The sequence below is a fragment of the Nothobranchius furzeri genome, chromosome 6, assembly GCF_043380555.1.
Source record: "Nothobranchius furzeri strain GRZ-AD chromosome 6, NfurGRZ-RIMD1, whole genome shotgun sequence".
NCBI lineage: Eukaryota > Metazoa > Chordata > Actinopteri > Cyprinodontiformes > Nothobranchiidae > Nothobranchius > Nothobranchius furzeri.
In genome coordinates this window covers 59,924,354-59,943,599 of record NC_091746.1, presented here as the reverse complement: position 1 = coordinate 59,943,599, position 19,246 = coordinate 59,924,354, and the positions used below count along the sequence as shown (strand labels likewise).

At 40.0% G+C, this 19,246-nt stretch overlaps 2 protein-coding genes across 2 annotated transcripts in view; one reads left to right on the top strand and one right to left on the bottom strand.

Annotated features, from left to right (window-relative positions):
* LOC107373312 (homeodomain-interacting protein kinase 4-like) overlaps positions 1-19,246 on the bottom strand; it is a 745,746-nt gene that overhangs the window by 600,040 nt on the left and 126,460 nt on the right. The window lies entirely within an intron of this gene.
* Positions 416-19,238, top strand: pstpip2 (proline-serine-threonine phosphatase interacting protein 2). The gene is made up of 14 exons (XM_015942951.3): positions 416-574; positions 999-1,099; positions 3,648-3,722; positions 8,607-8,641; positions 8,727-8,833; positions 8,923-8,985; positions 11,827-11,925; positions 14,276-14,321; positions 16,458-16,537; positions 16,625-16,723; positions 17,480-17,576; positions 17,699-17,786; positions 17,900-17,937; positions 19,079-19,238. Exons 1-14 carry the CDS (start codon positions 542-544, stop codon positions 19,132-19,134), a joined length of 1,017 nt encoding a protein of 338 aa, XP_015798437.3. The 5' UTR covers positions 416-541; the 3' UTR covers positions 19,135-19,238.

Sequence of the window (19,246 nt, the reverse complement as noted above, 5' to 3'; positions counted from 1 at the left end):
TATCTAATATTTAATTAAGCTTAAAATAAACAAAAAGCATGACAAATGTTACAAGCTTTGATGTTTTGATGTTGCAAACTCTAAAAGACAGATTACATTTTCCATAATGAGAACATGTTTATTTTTATTTTAGTATGACTTGTAAAAATCTTTAAATAAAAATGTGGGGAAAAGTGCCTTTCTGCATCAACTGCCTGTGCTGGAGGGCCACAACTCACCCATATAAAATCCATGTTATTTTTAATTTAATTTAATTTAATTTAATTTAATTTAATTTAATTTAATTTAATTTAATTTAAACCCTAAACCTAGACCCTCTTCTTCCTATCTGCAACCCCAGTAGCTTCCACTAGATAGCAGCACATTCTTTAAAACTTTTTCATCACTGCTTAATTTTTCTGGCTTGCTTGTAATCCCCAGTGCGCATGCGCTCTTTAAAATGACTGGTTAGATCAGACAGTTCACTCTCGTCTCAGGGAAACAGCAAGAGTAGGAAGATTCGCCCTGGCAGACAAACAAAACCCGCTGGACGGTTTCAGTTATGAAAAACCTTCATTTCAAGGATTTCTTCTGGGTGAGTGATTTATCTAATGTTTTATTTTGAAGTTAGCTCAAAATTACTTTAGGTAGACTTTCATTCTCTACTGAAAATCCTGTCATAAAGTATCGCAATCAGCTTTCATGTGACAAATTGAAATTAATAAAATTCTACTTTTGAATAAAAATAATGTAAATGTTTCTATAATTAAGCTTTGAAATAAACTTTTTAACCTGATGTGAAGAAAATTCTACACAAGAAGCATGTTTACAGGCTGCTGCATTCAGGGTATAAAATTCCAAATATATCATTACCTGTGTTTATGCAGAAAATTCCTGCATTGGGATAAAGTGTTAAATAAAGGAAAATGTTGTGTTTTAATTGTAATTATTGTTCATGATAAAATGGATGACATGGACATTGATTGTCTTTTTTTTTTTGGTTTTGGTTTTGCTTAAAGACCTCAGATCTGACCTCTACTGCTGGCTATGATGCCATCATTCAGTATCTCAATGAAGGCAAAAGAACGTGTAAGGAAGTGGAAGAATTCATGAAAGCCAGGTAATGACACGATCAAGGCGTGTTGCAGAAACTGCCCACATGTGCCAGTTGTTATCTGTGCAGATTTAATGTTTGCGTTTAGGAAATTAATCTGCAAAAATAAAAAAGAGAAGATTGCATGAAAATGAAACCTAGAAAACAGGAGGGACATGAACTAGCTATAGACTCTGCAAAGTTTATTGCTTAATAAAACGTTTACAGGACGTGAGGAAGGAAGTAGCTCAAATCAAAACCAAACAAAAATGTCTGCTAATGTTTCCTGGTAGGGTGAGAAGAACTTCTGAAATGATAGAAAATTGATTCCCGACCATAAAATTACGAACGTTCAAATTTAAGACTAAAATAGTAGTCCTTACAAATATGAAACATACATTTTATTGTATGAAGTTGAGTTTTAAATCCCTTCTTCCTGAAGTGATAATCAGTCCTCATTCTAACACACACGTACACACGCGCGTGCACACACACACTCTTGTCTGGCAATCCTTGTGAGGACCGTCATTGATTTTCGTTCATTCGTTCATAACGCTAACCCATTGTGCCTGACCCTAACCCTAACCAATGCTGTTCTATCCTTAACCCTAACCTAAACCAACGTTAGTTCACACTATACCTCTAAAACCACATTTAAGGGTATTTTGTCATTGTGTGAATTGGCCAGATGTCCTCACAATGTGGAAATGTTCACACACTACAGGTTAAACGTTAAGTTTAAGTTTGTCAACTTAAGCATATAAAGTACACACACACACACACACACACACACACACACACACACACACACACACACACACACACACTAAGCCAAGTCCAGTTTTCAGTCACTGACATCATCTCAGCTTGATTTGTTCCACAGACGTTCATAAGTAATAAAGTTGTGTTACGGCCCGGTTCACTAAACATCTGCACAGACATTAAACCCCCTGAAACATAATGGGGGGTATTACATAATAACATAACTGAAAGTTCCCTAAATTAAGAATTGAAGGGGTTTAGTGAAACACGGTGGTTTGTAAAATACAAGAAGTAGCACTCATGAGCATGAAAGAAGCTGTAAGAAAACACTTTGACACTTAGTCATCCAGTGTTTGGGTCTTTCTTTAGCTGATCTGTGGAGAAATCCATGAATTCCATTAATCATTAAGAGTTTTGGCACCTGATCAGTCAGACTCGGTTAAATAAACAGAAGTGTCAGTAACGTGTAGTGGAATAAGTCAGCGGGGACATTTCTGGTTGGCTTGTCTTATGGGGCCAAGCCTCATTATGGTTGATGTGTGACTTTATAGAAGGCCAGACTCATTTTGTTCCATCTGTGTGAATTATCAAACCAACATAATATTGAAAACTGAACTTGTAGAATTGCATTGCATAACCCAGTTGTTTTAGTTAAAGGCAGATTGGTGTGTCTAATGTAACATATCAAAGGCCTGTGCCATCTCCCACCTGCTTTCCTATGTAAATTAGTAGGGATGCTCCAATCAGGTGTTTTGCTGCCAATATCTGACACACACACACACACACACACACACACACACACACACACACACACACACACACACACACACACACACACACACACACACACACACACACACACACACACACATTATGAGGTTGGGTTTAACCAGTTATCAAGGCTCCTGATTCAATGTGAGCCCCAACAAAGTTTCGTATGCTTATAGAGATGTGAAGAACAGGTTAAAAACATTTTAAGGGATCAAGAGAGCAGAAGAAGTTTCTTGTTCAGATTTGGAGATTTGACCCACTTTTTTGTCATTCATAGTTTCATTCGCTTACATGTGAATTCATAAATGTGTCCATTCCCTGATAGGTAGGACAGAAACTGAATATGAAATAAACCGTTTTCTGCAGGTTGTTCTTGGGCTGGGCGATACAGCCTAAAAATAAAATGTCCAAATTTATTTAATTTTTTTATTCGATTCATGAATTTTTTTTACGATTCTCTCTCCCCTTCAATTATTAAGAATAGCAATAAGAATAAATGGAAGGCACATTCAAGCCAATTTAGTTTTTTATTTAATCACAAGCAAGGTAAATGTAACCCTCATTTCTGAAATGAATAATGAATAAATGAACACCCTCTTGGAATAAAAGTGCCACACTCCACGTCCGTCACTGCAAATCCAAACCAGTTCCAAACAACGGATGATTTAATTCCTTTCTTAGGAACAAACATCCCACTCTCACTGGTGGCCATGGAGTCGCTTGCTGTTGCTGTTTCATGCGCGTGCTGTGACGTTGTTGTCGCGGTTATGTGAAACAAATGCTACGGAAGCTCGGGGGTGGGGGGGGGGGGGTGGGGGCGGGGGGGGGGGGGCAAAAAGACGTTATTACATAAAAATTTGATTTACTTTTTTAAATCACCCAAACAAAAAATTTGAATTAATTGATTAAATTGATTTGTCACCCAGGCCAATGTTGTACAGTCACTGAGTGACTTTTCTGTATATTTTTTCATATTAATATGAAATGGTTTTGAGCTTGTAACATCTTGACTCACTGTGCTCTGTTGTGATTTCCTTTTTAGGGCTACAGTGGAAGAGAAGTATGCCAAAGATCTTCTCAGTTTGTCCAAGAAGGTTTGTGGACATAATGAGATGAAGTAAGCAACCTGCGGGCCCACACACTGTTATTATGAGCTCCACCTGCCCTGTTTACCTCAGGTGTCTGATAATTAAATGCACAAGTCTGTCTTTTAGCAGCTGACGTGGTGGATTTAGATCCTGGTCAGATTCTTTAGCTGTTGCTGTCAAATGAAACCAATGACTATTTATCAGTTTCTTCGTGATATTTTTGTCCACCAGCTTTTTGGCTTCCTGTTCAGTCACATGATTAGCCTAGATCTGAATCTGTGTAGGGGCGTTAAGTGTTTAGAGGAAGAAATTAGTGTCCATGACTCAATTCAATTCATTTCAAGTTTATTTATATAGCGCCAAATCACGACAAGAGTCATCTCAAGGCACTTCACATAATAAATATTCCAAACAGTTCATCAAGCCAATCAGAAAAAAGTTTCCTATATAAGGAACCCAGCAAATTGCGTCAAGTCACTGACTGGTGTCAGTGTCTTTACTGCAATCCTCATGCTAAACAAGCATTTAGAGACAGTGGAGAGGAAGACTCCATTTTAACAGGAAGAAACCTCCAGAGGATCCTGGCTCAGTATAAGCAGCCATCCTCCACGACTCACTGGGGATCAAGTAGACAGAGCAGACACACATACACACACACACACACACACACACACACACACACACACACACACACACACACACACACACACACACACACAGGCACGCACGCACGCACGCACGCACGTATGTGCGCACACACACACACATCATATATACCAAGTAATGTGTCTATGGTTACATTGTGATTTCTGAGTAAATATTCTATTTGGTGAGCTATAAAGTTTTTTGTATTTATCCTAGTGAATCTATAATTAAACGGGTAAACTAGTAGTAGCTCATTCAATGTCAAGAAATGTCAAATGTTATCATCAGGAGAAGGAGAATGATTAAGTGGTTAGCAACAGTGTTCAAGACGATGGCCCCCTCTATGAGGCCACCACAGCTCAGCAGAACATCATTGTAGCTTCTTCTGGGAAGAAAAACACTTAGAGAGAAAATACAGTTAACAGCTGAAATTGCAGAAAATATTACAGTTAAAGAGCAAATTGTAGAAGAAAGTAGTAGAGTGTGGAAAGTGGTCAGTGTGTCCTCCAGCAGTCTAAGCCTATAGCAGCATAACTACAGAAATAACTCTGGATAAACTAGCCTTTTAGATAGAGGCATGTTGGAGGCAGGGCAAGGGAGAGCTGTCTTTACCAACTGTACACTCCACCTCCCTCTACTCCCCCACTTGTCTAGATCTAGGCTAACATCAGATTTTAACCATAGGCTCTATCAAATAAAAATGTTTTAAGCCTGTTCTTAAAAGTAGACAAGGTGTCTGCCTCACAAACTAAAGCTGGGAGTTGGTTCCACAAGCGAGGAGCCTGATAACTAAAAGATCTTCCTCCCATCCTATTTTTAGATATTCTGGGAGCCACCAGTAAACCTGCAGCCTGAGAGCGAAGTGCTCGGTTAGGAACGTATGGAACAATCAGGTCACTGATGAATGATGGAGCTTGATTATTAAGAGCTTTATATGTGAGAAGGAGGATCTTAAAATCTATTCTGAAATTAACAGGTAGCCAATGTAGGGAAGCTAAGACAGGAGAGATATGATCTCTCTTTTTAATTCTCATCAGAACTCTAGCTGCAGCATTTTGGACAAGCTGAAGACTTTTAACTACATTCTGCGGACTTCCTGAGAGTAATGAATTACAGTAATCCAGTCTTGATGTAATAAATGCATGAACTAGTTTTTCGGCATCACTTCTGGAAAGGATTAATCTAATCTTAGCAACATTCTGAAGGTGGAAAAAGGAAATCCAACAAACCTGTTTAACCTGGGATTTGAATGACATGTCCTGATCAAAGATAACACCAAGGTTCCTTACTTTGTTCTCGGAGACTAATTTAATGCCATTCAGGTCAGGTGATTGACTAAGCAATTTCCTTTTCTAAATTTCTGAAGATGAGAACTTCAGTCTTGTCTTGATTTAAAAGCAAAAAGTTTTGAGTCATCCAATTTTTTATGTATTTAAGACAAGCCTGTAATCTAACTAAGATTAGGTTAATCAGAGTTAATGGATAGATATAACTGAGTATCATCAGCATAACAGTGGAAGTTTATCCCATACTGTCTAATGATTTTACCAATTGGGAGCATATATATAGTAAAAAGAATTGGTCCAAGCACTGAACCCTGTGGTACTCCACAAGTAACCCTGGGGTATGAGGAAGATTTGTCATGTACATTTACAAAATGAAATCTATCAGACAGCCTGTAATCTAACTAAGATTAGGTTAATCAGAGTTAATGGATAGATATAACTGAGTATCATCAGCATAACAGTGGAAGTTTATCCCATACTGTCTAATGATTTTACCAATTGGGAGCATATATATATATAGTAAAAAGAATTGGTCCAAGCACTGAACCCTGTGGTACTCCACAAGTAACCCTGGGGTATGAGGAAGATTTGTCATCTACATTTACAAAATGAAATCTACCAGACAGGTAGGATTTAAACCAGCCTAGCGCTGTTCCTTTGATCCCTACAACATGTCCAAGCCTTTCTAAAAGAACATTGTGAACTACTGTGTCAAAGGCAGCACTGAGATCTAACAAGACTAGAACACACACAAGATTCTTATCTGAGGCCATGAGAATATCATTTGTAATTCTCACTAATGCAGTTTCAGTGCTGTGATATTCTCTAAAACCAGACTGAAATTCCTCAAACAGATCTTTAGTTTTTTAAACGCTCACATACTTGGATGGCCACTATTTTCTCAAGGACTTTGGATAAAAATCAAAGGTTAGATATTGGTCTATAATTCATTGGGTCATCTGGATCCAGAGAAGGCTTCTTAAGTAAAGGCTTGATTACAGCAACCTTAAAATCCTGTGGTACATATCCATTTACTAAGGATAGATTGATTATATCTGGAATGGGGCAGTAACCAAAGGAAATGCATCTTTAAATAATTTGGTTGGGATTGGATCTAAAATGCAAGTTGAAGGTGTAGATGGAGTTAATATTTTTGATAACTCTGAAAGCTCAACTGGATCAAAACAGTTCAAACACAGATGAGGTTCTGCAGTTACCTCTGATGCTGCCTCACTTACTGAGGAAGAAGAAATTGCATTAGGGAGAATGCTAATGATTTTGTTTCTAATAGAATTAATTTTACTTGTGAAAAATCCCATAAAGTTATTGCTGATGAGGGCTAAGGGAATAGATGGTTCAGAGCTATGATTCTGTGCAAGTTTGGCAACTGTACTGAAAAGAAATTTTGGATTATTCTTATTCTCCTCAATTAGCGCTGAAAAATATGCAGTTCAATTTTATAGAAGCTTACTTTTATAAAGCACAAGACTATTTTTCCAGGATAGGTAGGACTCCTCCTGGTGTGTAGAATGCCATGTTCTCTCCAATTTTCTAAAGTTTTGTTTTAAAGTTCGCAAATGAGAATTAAACCAGGGAGCCAACTTCCTGTCCCTAATTGCCTTCTTTTTTAAAGGGGCAACATCATCGAATGCCACACGTAAAGAGAAAGTAACATTATGAACTAAAGCATCAATTTGTGAAGGGCTAGAGATACAAATATTGCCCTCTGCTACGTTCCTCTGAGATGCTGAGGACAGTAAAGATGGAACAGTTGATTTAAAAGATGCAACTGCGTTGTCAGATAGAGACCGACTATAGTGAAATTTACTTTCATGTCTCGAGAACTCGTCATCGTCGTCGTCTTCCTCCGCTTATCCAGGTCCGGGTCACGGGGGCAGCATCCCAACTAGGGAGCTCCAGACCGTCCTCTCCCCAGCCACCTCCACCAGTTACTTCGGCAGGACCCCAAGGCGTTCCCGGACCGGATTGGAGATGTAACCTCTCCAACGTGTCCTGGGTCGACCTGGGGGCCTCCTGCCGGCAGGACATGCCCGAAACACCTCCCCAGGGAGGCGTCCAGGAGGCATCCTGACCAGATGCCCAAACCACCTCAACTGACTCCTTTCAATCCAGAGGAGCAGCGGTTCTACTCCGAGTCCCTCCCTAATGTCCGAGCTCCTCACCCTATCGCGAAGGCTGAGCCCAGCCATCCTACGGAGGAAACTCATTTCGGCCGCTTGTATTCGCAATCTCGTTCTTTCGGTCATTACCCAAAGCTCTTGGCTATAGGTGAGGATTGGGACGTAGATCGACCAAGAGCCTGGCTTTCTGGCTCAGCTCCCTCTTCACCACAACAGATCGGCTCAGCGTCCACATCACTGCAGACGCCCAACCAATTTGCCTGTCGATCTCCCGATCCCTCATACCCTCACTCGTGAACAAGACCCCGAGATACTTAAACTCCTCCACTTGAGGTAGGACCTCTCTCCCGACCCGGAGTTGGCAAGCCACCCTTTGCCGGTCTTGAGAACTCAGTTATAAAATACTCAAAGGTTGTCAAAAAGTGGTCCGAGAGGACTGGATTATGTGGAAATATCGTTATTTCCTCACACTCTATCCCATAAGTCAGTACAAGGTCTAATGTATGATGGCAGGAGTGGGTGGAGCCATGTATTCTTTGGGTAAAACCAATTGAGTCTAAGATATTACTAAAGGCTACTTTGAGGCTATCATTTTCATTGTCCACATGAATGTTAAAATCCCCCACTACAATGACCTTATCAGTAGTTAATTAAATTGATGTTGCTGCTTTGCAATAAAGAATTCACTGCAAAATAATAAAAAAGACAAATCCAATATTTGGTTTTCCCACTAATAAATCAATGTTGATAATGTCCAATTATGATCTCTGGCTATACTTTATTTTTATTTTTTATCTTGAGTACAAATATATAATTTTTTCTCTTTTTTTGTTGTTTTTAGCACATTAAAAAGATCCCTCGATGTGTTAAAGTTGCGTAAGTTCCTAACATTTTTTATATTCACCTGTTTCTGCATATAATTCATGTAGATTTATAGATTTAAAAGATTTTTACTCTTCAGAGACTGAACAAGTGAGTTTAACGCATCTACAGTTGGCCCACAGCATGAGGGAGGAGGCCAAGAAGCTGGAAGACTTTAGAGAAAAACAGAAAGAAGCACGGAAAAAGGTTTGTACATTTTTTACAGGTGCTGTCATGTGTCATTTCACCCCATGTGATGTGAATATTTGACACTAGGATGTGGTCTTTTTATTTAGATAGAACAACAGATGGATGTTGTCCACAAACAGAAGTCTTCACACTTCAAGAGGACAATGGATGTAAGTAGAGATGTTTTCCTGATCATGTACCATTTTTGAAGTAAAACAAAAGCAGAAGTATTTGAGCAAAGTTGGTCAACTATTTAGTCATGCTGGCAGAGTTCCAGTCACATGTGAAAATGATGTCCTCCCCTCGCGTTCTTCCTGTTTGATAGAGGAACCAGTTTTGATCAAGAGGAAACAAAACATCCTCAAGAAAAGCCATTCCAATTATTTCAATCTATGGAAAAATGGAGAAGTAATTATAGGGGATGAATTTCCTCTTATACATGTGATGAGTCCTAACTAGGGCTGCAACAAACGATTATTTGGATAATCGATTAATCGAATGGGGTCTCGACACGATTAATCGATTAATCAGATTACATGGGGAAATTTTTAAAAACTGCTAGGGAAACGTTATTTCTCTCCTTCCTTCACTTTATTTAACACAACATTATTAGAAAACAGTTCAATAGCAGAAAAACAACATGCCATCACCTAAATTGTCTTATAAGGTGTATAGACAGAGACCCTAAGCTACATCTATCTGTGACCTAAAATGCTTGGTCCAAGTTAAACAGCTTAAGGGCAATTCTCATGTGTTTTGTTTGATCTCATCTGTTGACATTTATTTTAAATGTAATTAAACATAGGCTGTGAATTAATCAAAATTGATCACTATTTCCAAAATTGACTGAAAAAATACCAAATAAAGCAAAAGTAAATGAATGCCATCCTCCTTGCGATGATGCCCTGGGCAACTGCCATAAAGTCACATCAAGAAATGCTGCTGATCATTCCAATGATCCCAAATAGACTCACATTAGGCCACATGAAAGCAACTGAACCCAAAAATATATTAACCAGTATATAACTGCACTCTCACACAACACGCCTGCAGCAACAGTTAGGACTCCTCCCTCCCTTTTAAAAGCGTTTTTGCTTCTGAGGACATTGTGGTTGTAAAACCACACGCTAGTAGTCTGGCCCCGGTGTGATCAACCAGTTTCTGCGGGAATGTGACGGCGGAACCAGGGCCAGATTAACACTTTGTTGTACCCTGGGCAACAATATTCAAGGGCTCCATCATCACAACCCAAGGATCACCATAATGTGGTCACATACAGAATATTTTACTGTAATATGCAGTAAATATACTCAATACTTGAATGCCTGACAACACGTAACCTGCCCAGAGTAACCTTTGACCCACCTCGTGTGGACTGACCAATGAGGAGAGGGTCTTAACTTGAGGCCCTCTCTTCATTGGTCAGTCTGCATGAGACTGACTCTCAACTGACGTCTAGTCATAGGCAGCGAAGCGTCTCTGTGCAGCGCAAAAGCCCGGGTGGACAGTTTGTTTAATGTAGGGTGATCATATTTCCATTTCCAAACAAGAGGACAGGGGATCTGTGCCTATGACGTCACACTATGGCAACGCCACACAAACCATGTTGGGACCCATTTTTTGTAAGAACTAAATTAATATCAGATTCTGCCAATTAAAGGGCTCTAAAACAATTCATATGTAAATATTTTGCATATTTACTGCAAAATCTCATTTTTCTGCTTTAGTGCTGCAACAAGGTTTTATTAATAATAAATTATTATACCTTTTGTTTTACTACAGCATCGGTAAGCTTCCTGTGCACAGATTATTAAGGATGCTTGTTTCAGCTGTGAGATTAGACGATAGGATCAATGAAAAAATAAGTTGTCACACACTCCATGGAAACTTTCAGAGAATCCACAAATAGTGGCTTTCACATGGTTTTGTTACTTTTAAAAAGTTTAGAAAAGCAGCAGATGAGACAGCATGTCTGATAATTTAGTTTTTCATCTGATAATATTAGAACATGTCAGTAATGTCTGAGGGGCTTTTATAAACACTGTATAACTAACACTACTGGAGAGGGTATGAATTAGACAGAGGCTTCTGGGGAGCCCAGTTATGGGGGGGGGGGGGCATTTTGCTTTGGCCCCCAAAATGTCTTGAAACGGCCCTGGGTGTGTGACTGAGTTTTGAAGGTGATCTGAATTGTATCAGATGTATAAATATAACATGTGTATAACTTATTGTTTTTTACTGGTAAAAACGTGTAGTGGAGATAAATCTACCTACATTTTACTTTTCAACACTTTGTTTTGTTTTCTTGTTTTTATTGAACTATTTCCTGTCCTGTCTGTCTCTCATCTTCCTGCATCTCCTCTTAATTCTCCAGAAAATCTGTTGCCTGGATTCTTACCTTTTCACCTCATCAGTTACTTTTGAGCAGATCAAAGGGATCTCCTGACCACACAGCGGAGAGCGCGTTTTCGATGCTGCGTGAGGTGACATCACCACAGCACAGGTGATGAGCTCCGCAGTAGCACGCTTCAGGCACAAATAAGACAAAATAGAGAACATGTGCGGACATGAACGATCGTGTGCTAATTATAGTTTTTTGGTTGAACCACTTTGAGAATGGACCGTGCACTGGAAGCAGCTGCCTGGATCGCTGCACAACAATGCGGAACCGGTTCGCAGCAGCGCAAGTCTGCCGGCTCTCCCTCGCGCTGATCTGCCGGTACCGGCTCTCCCTCGCGCTGATCTGCCGGCTCTCCCTCGCGCTGATCTGTGGGCTCTCCCTGGCGCTGACCTGCGGCTCTCCCTCGCGCTGATCGGCTCTCCCTCGCGCTGATCTGACTTGCTCTGGTCTGCGCGCAATGGCGGGCGGGAAGGGGGGGCGCTTTTGGAAGAGTTGTGCGACACAACGAATCGATGAAGCAATTTGTTGCTAATGCTTTTAGTAATCGATTTTCATCGAATTTATCGATTCGTTGTTGCAGCCCTAGTCCTAACTGTGGTTCTGTCCTCAGTCTAAGAAGACGTATGAGCAGAAGTGTCGAGACAAAGAAGAAGCAGATCAGAACATGAACCAAAACACCAACACTAGCAACACCAAGCTTGTAGAGAAGGTAAGTAAACAGGCTAGTAGCCAGTTTTATTTAAATACCACAGAAGATGATTATGCCTGTCACACAAGAACTATGGTAGTCTGTACAAAAAAGGTACATTTGGGTGGCACAACACCAGCATCTCACTGGGAGGTAGCCTAAAACTAAAGGAACGTTAGCCGTTGGATACGCCAGAGGCGAGTGTCTAAAATCAGTACCCGTGTTGTAGATCCACTTTGTTCAAACATTTCAAGACAAGTGCCAGAATCATCCTTGTGGATCACAAAAATGTGAAGTCGAAGTCCCATTAGTCATCTTCACACACTGGTGAAATGACATCTCCTCATTTGACCCATCCCTGTTAGGAGCAGTGGGCTGCAGTAGTGGTCGTGCTCGGGAAACTGTTTGGTGGTCAAACCCCCCAATCCAACCCCTCAAAGCTAAGTGTCAAGTGAGGAGGCATTGGGTCCCATTTTTAAAGTCTTTGGTATGACTGTGAATTTGAACCCCGATCTCCCAGTCTCAGAGCGGACACTCTACCACTAGGCAACTATTTTTGTTGTTTTAAAATGCAACCATTTTATAGTTATTAAAACAATACTGCTAAAAAATAAACCATATATCAATAAAACAACAACTTGCTGAAGATAAAATTCCCTAAAATTTTAGAAATGCATCTGCACCTCTATCTCTATCTATGGGCGTTCCTCAAGGGTTGATACTGGGCCCAACCTTATTGAAAATCTATATTAATAACATTGTTCACGCTGTTGACAATTCTCATATACATTTATATGCGGACGACAGATCTTCCTTGAATGCAGCTTTGTCCTCCTTGCAACACAACTTTAATTATCTTCAACATACCTTCATCTTCATTTAAACACAAGTAAAAGAAAGTTCATAATCTTCAACCGTAACTTACTGCATTCAACTTGCCAGCCTAGTATTGTTTCCCTGGATGGTACAGAACTACAGCTTGGCAGTTCTTATAAGTATCTGGGTATCTGGCTCATTACTTTCTAAAGTCAAGTCAAGAATTGGGATTCTATACAGCAACAGGTCATCCTTTACTCATTCTGCAAAGCAAACCTTGGTCAAAATGACAATCCTTCCATCTTGGATTACGGTGACATCATTTATAGGACTGCTTCCAAAAAACTTCTTCCTGAACTTGATGTCATTTATCACTCAGCAATCCAATTCGTCACTGGTGCCCCTTTCACTTCTCATTATTGTGATCTGTACTCACTCGCTAACTCCATTCCCGCAGGTTGCTACATTGGTATCAGTTTATATACAAAACAGTCATCGGTAAAACCCCATCGTATTTTCGCTCATTACTCATCACTTCCAACTTTCCAGTAATCTAATCTCTATGGTTATTCCCAAAGCTTGCACCTCCTTTGGCTGCTCCTCATTAAGGTTTGCTGCTTACAACGACTGAAATGAGCTGCAAAAATCATTAAAGCTCACTACCTACATTCCATTGTCTACCTTCAATAATTCATTGTAACTAGGGATGCACCGATACCGATACCAGTATTGGTATCTGTAAAAGTTAACCAATACCAGGAACGACACCAATGCAGTTGCCTGAAAGTGGCTTCACTCTAACTTGTCATTTCTGTTTCCCTAATATTTTAGTTTTGTGATCATTTCTATTCATATATTTTATTTTTTATCTACCTCACAATCTTTTCCTGTTGAAACCAGAGAAGAAAATAAAACCTGTATTCCAATTCATTGCATTTTTTGTGTGTTAGAAGTATCGGAATCGATAATCGATATTTGCGAGTACTCAGATACAAGTATCGTTATTGTATTGGTTTAGAAAAAAGTGGTATTGTTGCATTGTAACCAATATTTTCTGATCAATGTGCCTGCTTCTGAGTACTTAAAGATCTGTTTTGTTTGGTTGTACATGATGAATATGAGAACAGCCCTTTGTCTTTATGTCTAACTCTTTTGTCTTATTTTTATCTAGTTTGTTTTTATCTTATCTATCTGTCGTTCTTTGGTGTAAAGCTAATTATTTTTCTGTTGCTGCTGCCTCTTGGCCAGATCGTCGTTGTAAATGAGAATGAGTTCTCAATTGGCTCATCTGGATAAATAAAATAAGATTTGGGGCCTCCACAGAATCACTCTGAGAGACACAAATGGTCCCAGGGCCATTCTAGATGTTAGATTTTAAAGTAGACACGTGTTCTCTTAAACTGGTTAGAAATTGAATGTCATTGACCAACTATGCTCTTAACAAAGTGCAAGTGCAGTATGAATTAACCACATTAAGGAAATACTGCGTTAGCCATTGGTGAATCTGGTTTCTGACCAAACCTTCTCTCTCTTTTGAAACTTTTCCATCCTCCAGCTCCAGTCAAAGGCACAGCAGGCCAAACAGAGTGCAGAAGAAGCAGGTACGTTATCCAACCATCCCGGGATGACCTAACTGGGCCATGTTATGATATTTGTTTTATCTGGCTGCTTTACATGGAGCCTGTCTATCACACACAGTTCAGTACTTTACAATTCAACCATAGCCTGCATACAAAAGATGGATGTTCGTTACAATCTGAAAGGTCAATGCAGGGTGAAAATATCTGCTGGCTTCCCATTAGGCCATGTATATTCATCTCTTTAGGTCACATGAATTCAAAGTGTATTGAAAAGACACTGCCTCTTCTTTGATTTAAAACTTTATAACGTAGTGACTATCAATGCTCATCTTTCCTATCAGGCAAATGCAGGTCTCAGTGTTGAGACTAGCGTGGGTTCATTGCTTTACCTGTTATAAAAATTTGCATGGCTGTGTTTCAGACAGAAGAATGGACTGCATCATATTGCACATTTATGAATAATGATGGATGATAAAAGACCTGGGGTCTCTTTTATAAAACATTGCGTAGAATCCTTACTAAAACTGTACTTGAGCTCAGCAAAAAATAATTTACTTACGCCGAGTAGGTTTGTGACCCATAAAACATGGAGTATGCACAGCTTCACGCAATCTCCGCTTCATAAATCACAAACTTCTTAGAAAGGTTCTCAGGTGTTTTTTGATCCCTTCCCACCCTCAACATGCCCACTTTCTGCCATATATGGTCAATACAAAGTGCCTTGTGGATCTCATGCATATACGTAAGCCGGCTCGTTACAGCGTTTCACCGTTAACGATGGTGACCGCAGATCAAGGAAGCGCAATTTCACTGAAGCAGAAATTGAGGTACTTGTGGGTCAGGCAGAAAAATGAAAGGAAGGGCTTTTGCAAAACAAATAAGAGAAAATACACGGAGTGGCACAGCATTGCTGAAGCCGTCAATGCTGAGTTCTTCAGAGAGGTTTGTGGTGGATATAAAAAAATGCTCCAAATGAGATTCGATCACCAGTCTCCCAGAGGAAAGTCATGTGCACTAACCAGTCAGCAAAAGGGACATCTCCCTTACCCAAGTAGCCAGGTCGCATCATCAATCGAGTCACAGTGACAGGACACTCACACTGTCATAGACACATGATATTCTGTCTCAATCTGTCCCCCTACTGACATTCTGCATTCCGTATTCTGCTCTTCAGGCTGTGTGTGTGTGTGTGTGTGTGTGTGTGTGTGTGTGTGTGTGTGTGTGTGTGTGTGTGTGTGTGTGTGTGTGTGTGTGTGTGTGTGTGTGTGTGTGTGTGTGTGTGTGTGTGTGTGTGTGTGTGTGTGTGTGGTGGAGGGGAGTTTTCTTGTTCTGTGTGAACACGAAGCGGTACAAGTGATAATGCTGCTGGAATTCATAATTTTATCCTTCTCAGCCGCAGCACTGCAGGTGCTCTCCATGTCCAAAATGTGCGTAAGCAAGGTCCTTCATCAACTTAAAGTTGCACACATTTTTCCGCTACGTTTTCTTTTAAAAATCCCAAAGTTTGCATGGAAAGTTGTTTACGCAGTTTTCTGACCCCGTTCTGTGCGTAAAGCAAGCTTGATAAATGAAGCCCCTGAACTTGTTTAACACCTTTCAGAGTCAGAGGACTCCAAAGCGCTTTACACTATGATCAATATTGCAAAAAATTGCTATGACTGCAATCAAATTTTGACTATTGTATTCCAGCTGACATGCATTTACATTCCAATCTGATGACCTCTAACTGCACTTGGTGCCAAGACCCATCTTATGGTCTGATCTTTTTTTAATTTGTCTTTGAGGACACCACTGCCAAGCAGCAATAAAATAATCTGATCTTTTTCCTGATCCGTGGCATTATTGCATTTGTTTCATTTTATTCCTTTGGGATAAACTGTTCTCAGAGCTGCACAAAGACCAGAAGCTGTCCTTAAAACCAGTCTAATAATAATCATTAATGCATGATTGATGATGTGTATGGTTGACATGTAAAACATATTTCACAAATGAATGCTCTGCATGGCAGTAACAGCCACTTTCATGGCCACATCTGATTTAGATCATAAGAAAGAGAGCGATTTTATCATAACTACTGATTTCACTGCATTGTTAATATTAGTTGTGTGTTTTGCAGCTAAGATGCAGCCTGAATAAGTTTATCTGTGTCTCTGGTAGACAGATTATACCAACAGAACGTGACCTCGCTGACGAAGATCAGAGACGACTGGCTGAAAGACCACATCAGCACTTGTGAGGTAAAGACTGTGACATTGCCATGAATGCAACACAGAAACATAAGAAACAAACAAAAAAGCTCAATGTCTGAAATGCTTTAATCACAGAACTTTGAGAGACAATCAGTGGAGCGAATTAATTTCCTAAGGAACACCATCTGGACTCATCTGAACCAGCTTTCCCAGCAGTGTGTCACCACAGATGAGGTATAACTCCGATACAAAAGCATCACTGTTATGCAGAACACCACACACACACACACACACACACACACACACACACACACACACACACACACACACACACGCACACACACACACCATTTCATATCTGCATCACCATGAAACACTTGCAAAACTCTAATGATCATAGGTCAGCTGGCAAAAGGTAAGGGGGCTACAAGCTGCACTGTAAAACACAAAATGCCAACCCTAAATCATTTTAAATACAATGCGAATTTCAGAACTTGTTTTGGGTCTCTCTCGCAGCAAGTTTCTCTTTTTAGTTAAAACCTGCTGACAAATCCTCATTTTTCCCTGCTCGCACCAAACACACACATTTAATAACTACCTTTATGCCACGGCATTCAGCAGCTTCAGAGTCAGGCGTTTCCGAGCAAAACAAGTAAATTACCTCACTTAACTCTGACTGAATGCTGCTGGATTTATAAAACTGCTGCATCAGACAAAAGTGTTCATTTCATTGTGTTGTTGTTTTTTCATGTCTTGCTGCTGAGTTTGTTCCAAACAGAGGCAAAACTAGATCAAATATACAGCACTATAAGAAAATCAGATCAATGTCAGGGTTTTATTTACAGCTTATTTTAGAACTTTTTTGTCAAGAACACATTTTGAGATGACAGTGATGATTCAGCTTAGATGAATTGATCTTACTGAATAAACTTTTTGTTGTATTAATCATAAAAGACCCTGACCTTATTTCCTGTGTGTGTGTGCTCTCAGCTGTATGAGGAGGTGAGGAAGTCACTGGAGCAATGTGATATTCAGGAAGACATCGAACATTTTGTCAACCTCAGACGGACCGGAGACAAACCTCCAGGTAGGACTGCAGCAGCAACATCATATTATTGAAAAATGATAACAAAGAGTTTTAAAATTAATATAAAAAAACACAACCAGTTGAGCCAGTAAGTGAGGGGCATCGGTGTGTGTCTTGAGCAGCTCAGGTTCTGTATGAGAACTTCTACAGCGGTCAGAAGTCTCCAACCGGAGCTCCGCCCTCTCGACCCCTACCACCTCCAGCTGTCAGGTAAACACTGCGGTGTGTGTTTTAGTCTGTTCTCTCAATATTTTAGAACATGTGCTTTACCACTTTTATAAACATCGATGGCTAGATGTTATCTGTGTTGTGTGAATTTGCAGAAGAGGACCGTTACCGGACCCAGCACAGAACAGCAGGGGTAAGTCATGGCCAAGTGTTTTGTGAAAGAGAAAAATAGCAATAGTTATAAAATAATGAGGCTGCAAACTTTGGTAATATATTTTTGTGTTATTTTCCAAACATTTATTTTTATTTTAAGGGTCTGTCTTGATAAATAAGGAAGTTAAAAAGGGAGAAAAAGTCATGTCTTGGGTTGTGAACTTTTCCTGACTCATCAGTTAGTTTAATGAGCTGCACATGTGTGTTTTCTGAGTAACGTGGGTATCTAGGTCACTTTCACTGCAGATAATTTGCCTTTAAAATGTGGTGACATGAATGCATTTAGAAGATGTTGTGAGCACTTGCAGTTCTACAAAACAATCAGCATGCAGAGCTGCAGTAATTACAGATGCAACTAAAAAAATTAGAATATGGTGCAAAAGTGAATTTATTTCAGTAATTCAACCTAAACGGTGAAACTAATATATGGGCTAAATGCCTGGAAAGGGTTCCTGAGCCTTTAGATGGTCTCCCAGTCTTGTTGGATTACTGACATAAAAGGGCCATATTCCCATAAGCTGTCTTGTTACAGGAGGGTGTTTATGCTTGTGATGAGGAATTCAGTGGTAGGTCAAAGGTCAGAGAAGCAATAAAGCCAGGGTTGCTTCCTGAAACGCATCAGTAAAGATGACAGCCCTAACCCTATGGACCCTATAAATAGTCACAGCAACTCGTGTATTACGTCACAAAGCTTGCGCAGACACATGATCACGTTCTCCTGTATGATGGTCAAAAGCAGAAAAAGAAATGGGAAAGAACTTTGGGAACAAATGTCCTAGTTCCATCTGTGCAATCAGCTGCAGGCGTTTTGTACCATATGACTGAATAGTAATCTGGAGCCCCTCGTGTGACTAGTGTTAAATAGTATGAGGTGGTGAGCCACTGAGCATCAGTAACGCTGCCATTTGACAACCGGAGGTGACGAACACCAAAAATATAGTGGATTTTAACACCCACCAGTGAATATTAGTTTTTGACAACTCACTTGCAAAATATTCCAAAACTGCACTTCCACGTGTTCTTGTAGATAGTTTTACTGCTGATGTATAATTCAACCTACATCCACACATCATCAGTTGTTGTTTTGGGACTGAGCTGGTCGATGTTGTCTTTAATTGCAGAGAATGCGACCTATGCAGTGGCGCAGGACCCCGGCTACAGCATCATCCGTTTCTGACGCGCAGACCTGCGGCTGCTCTGATGCAGAGAAGGGTTGCAGCTCAGCACTTCCCACTTTGTGATTTTCCTGTCAATAAAACATCACATCAGACAGAAATAGCATCACAGAC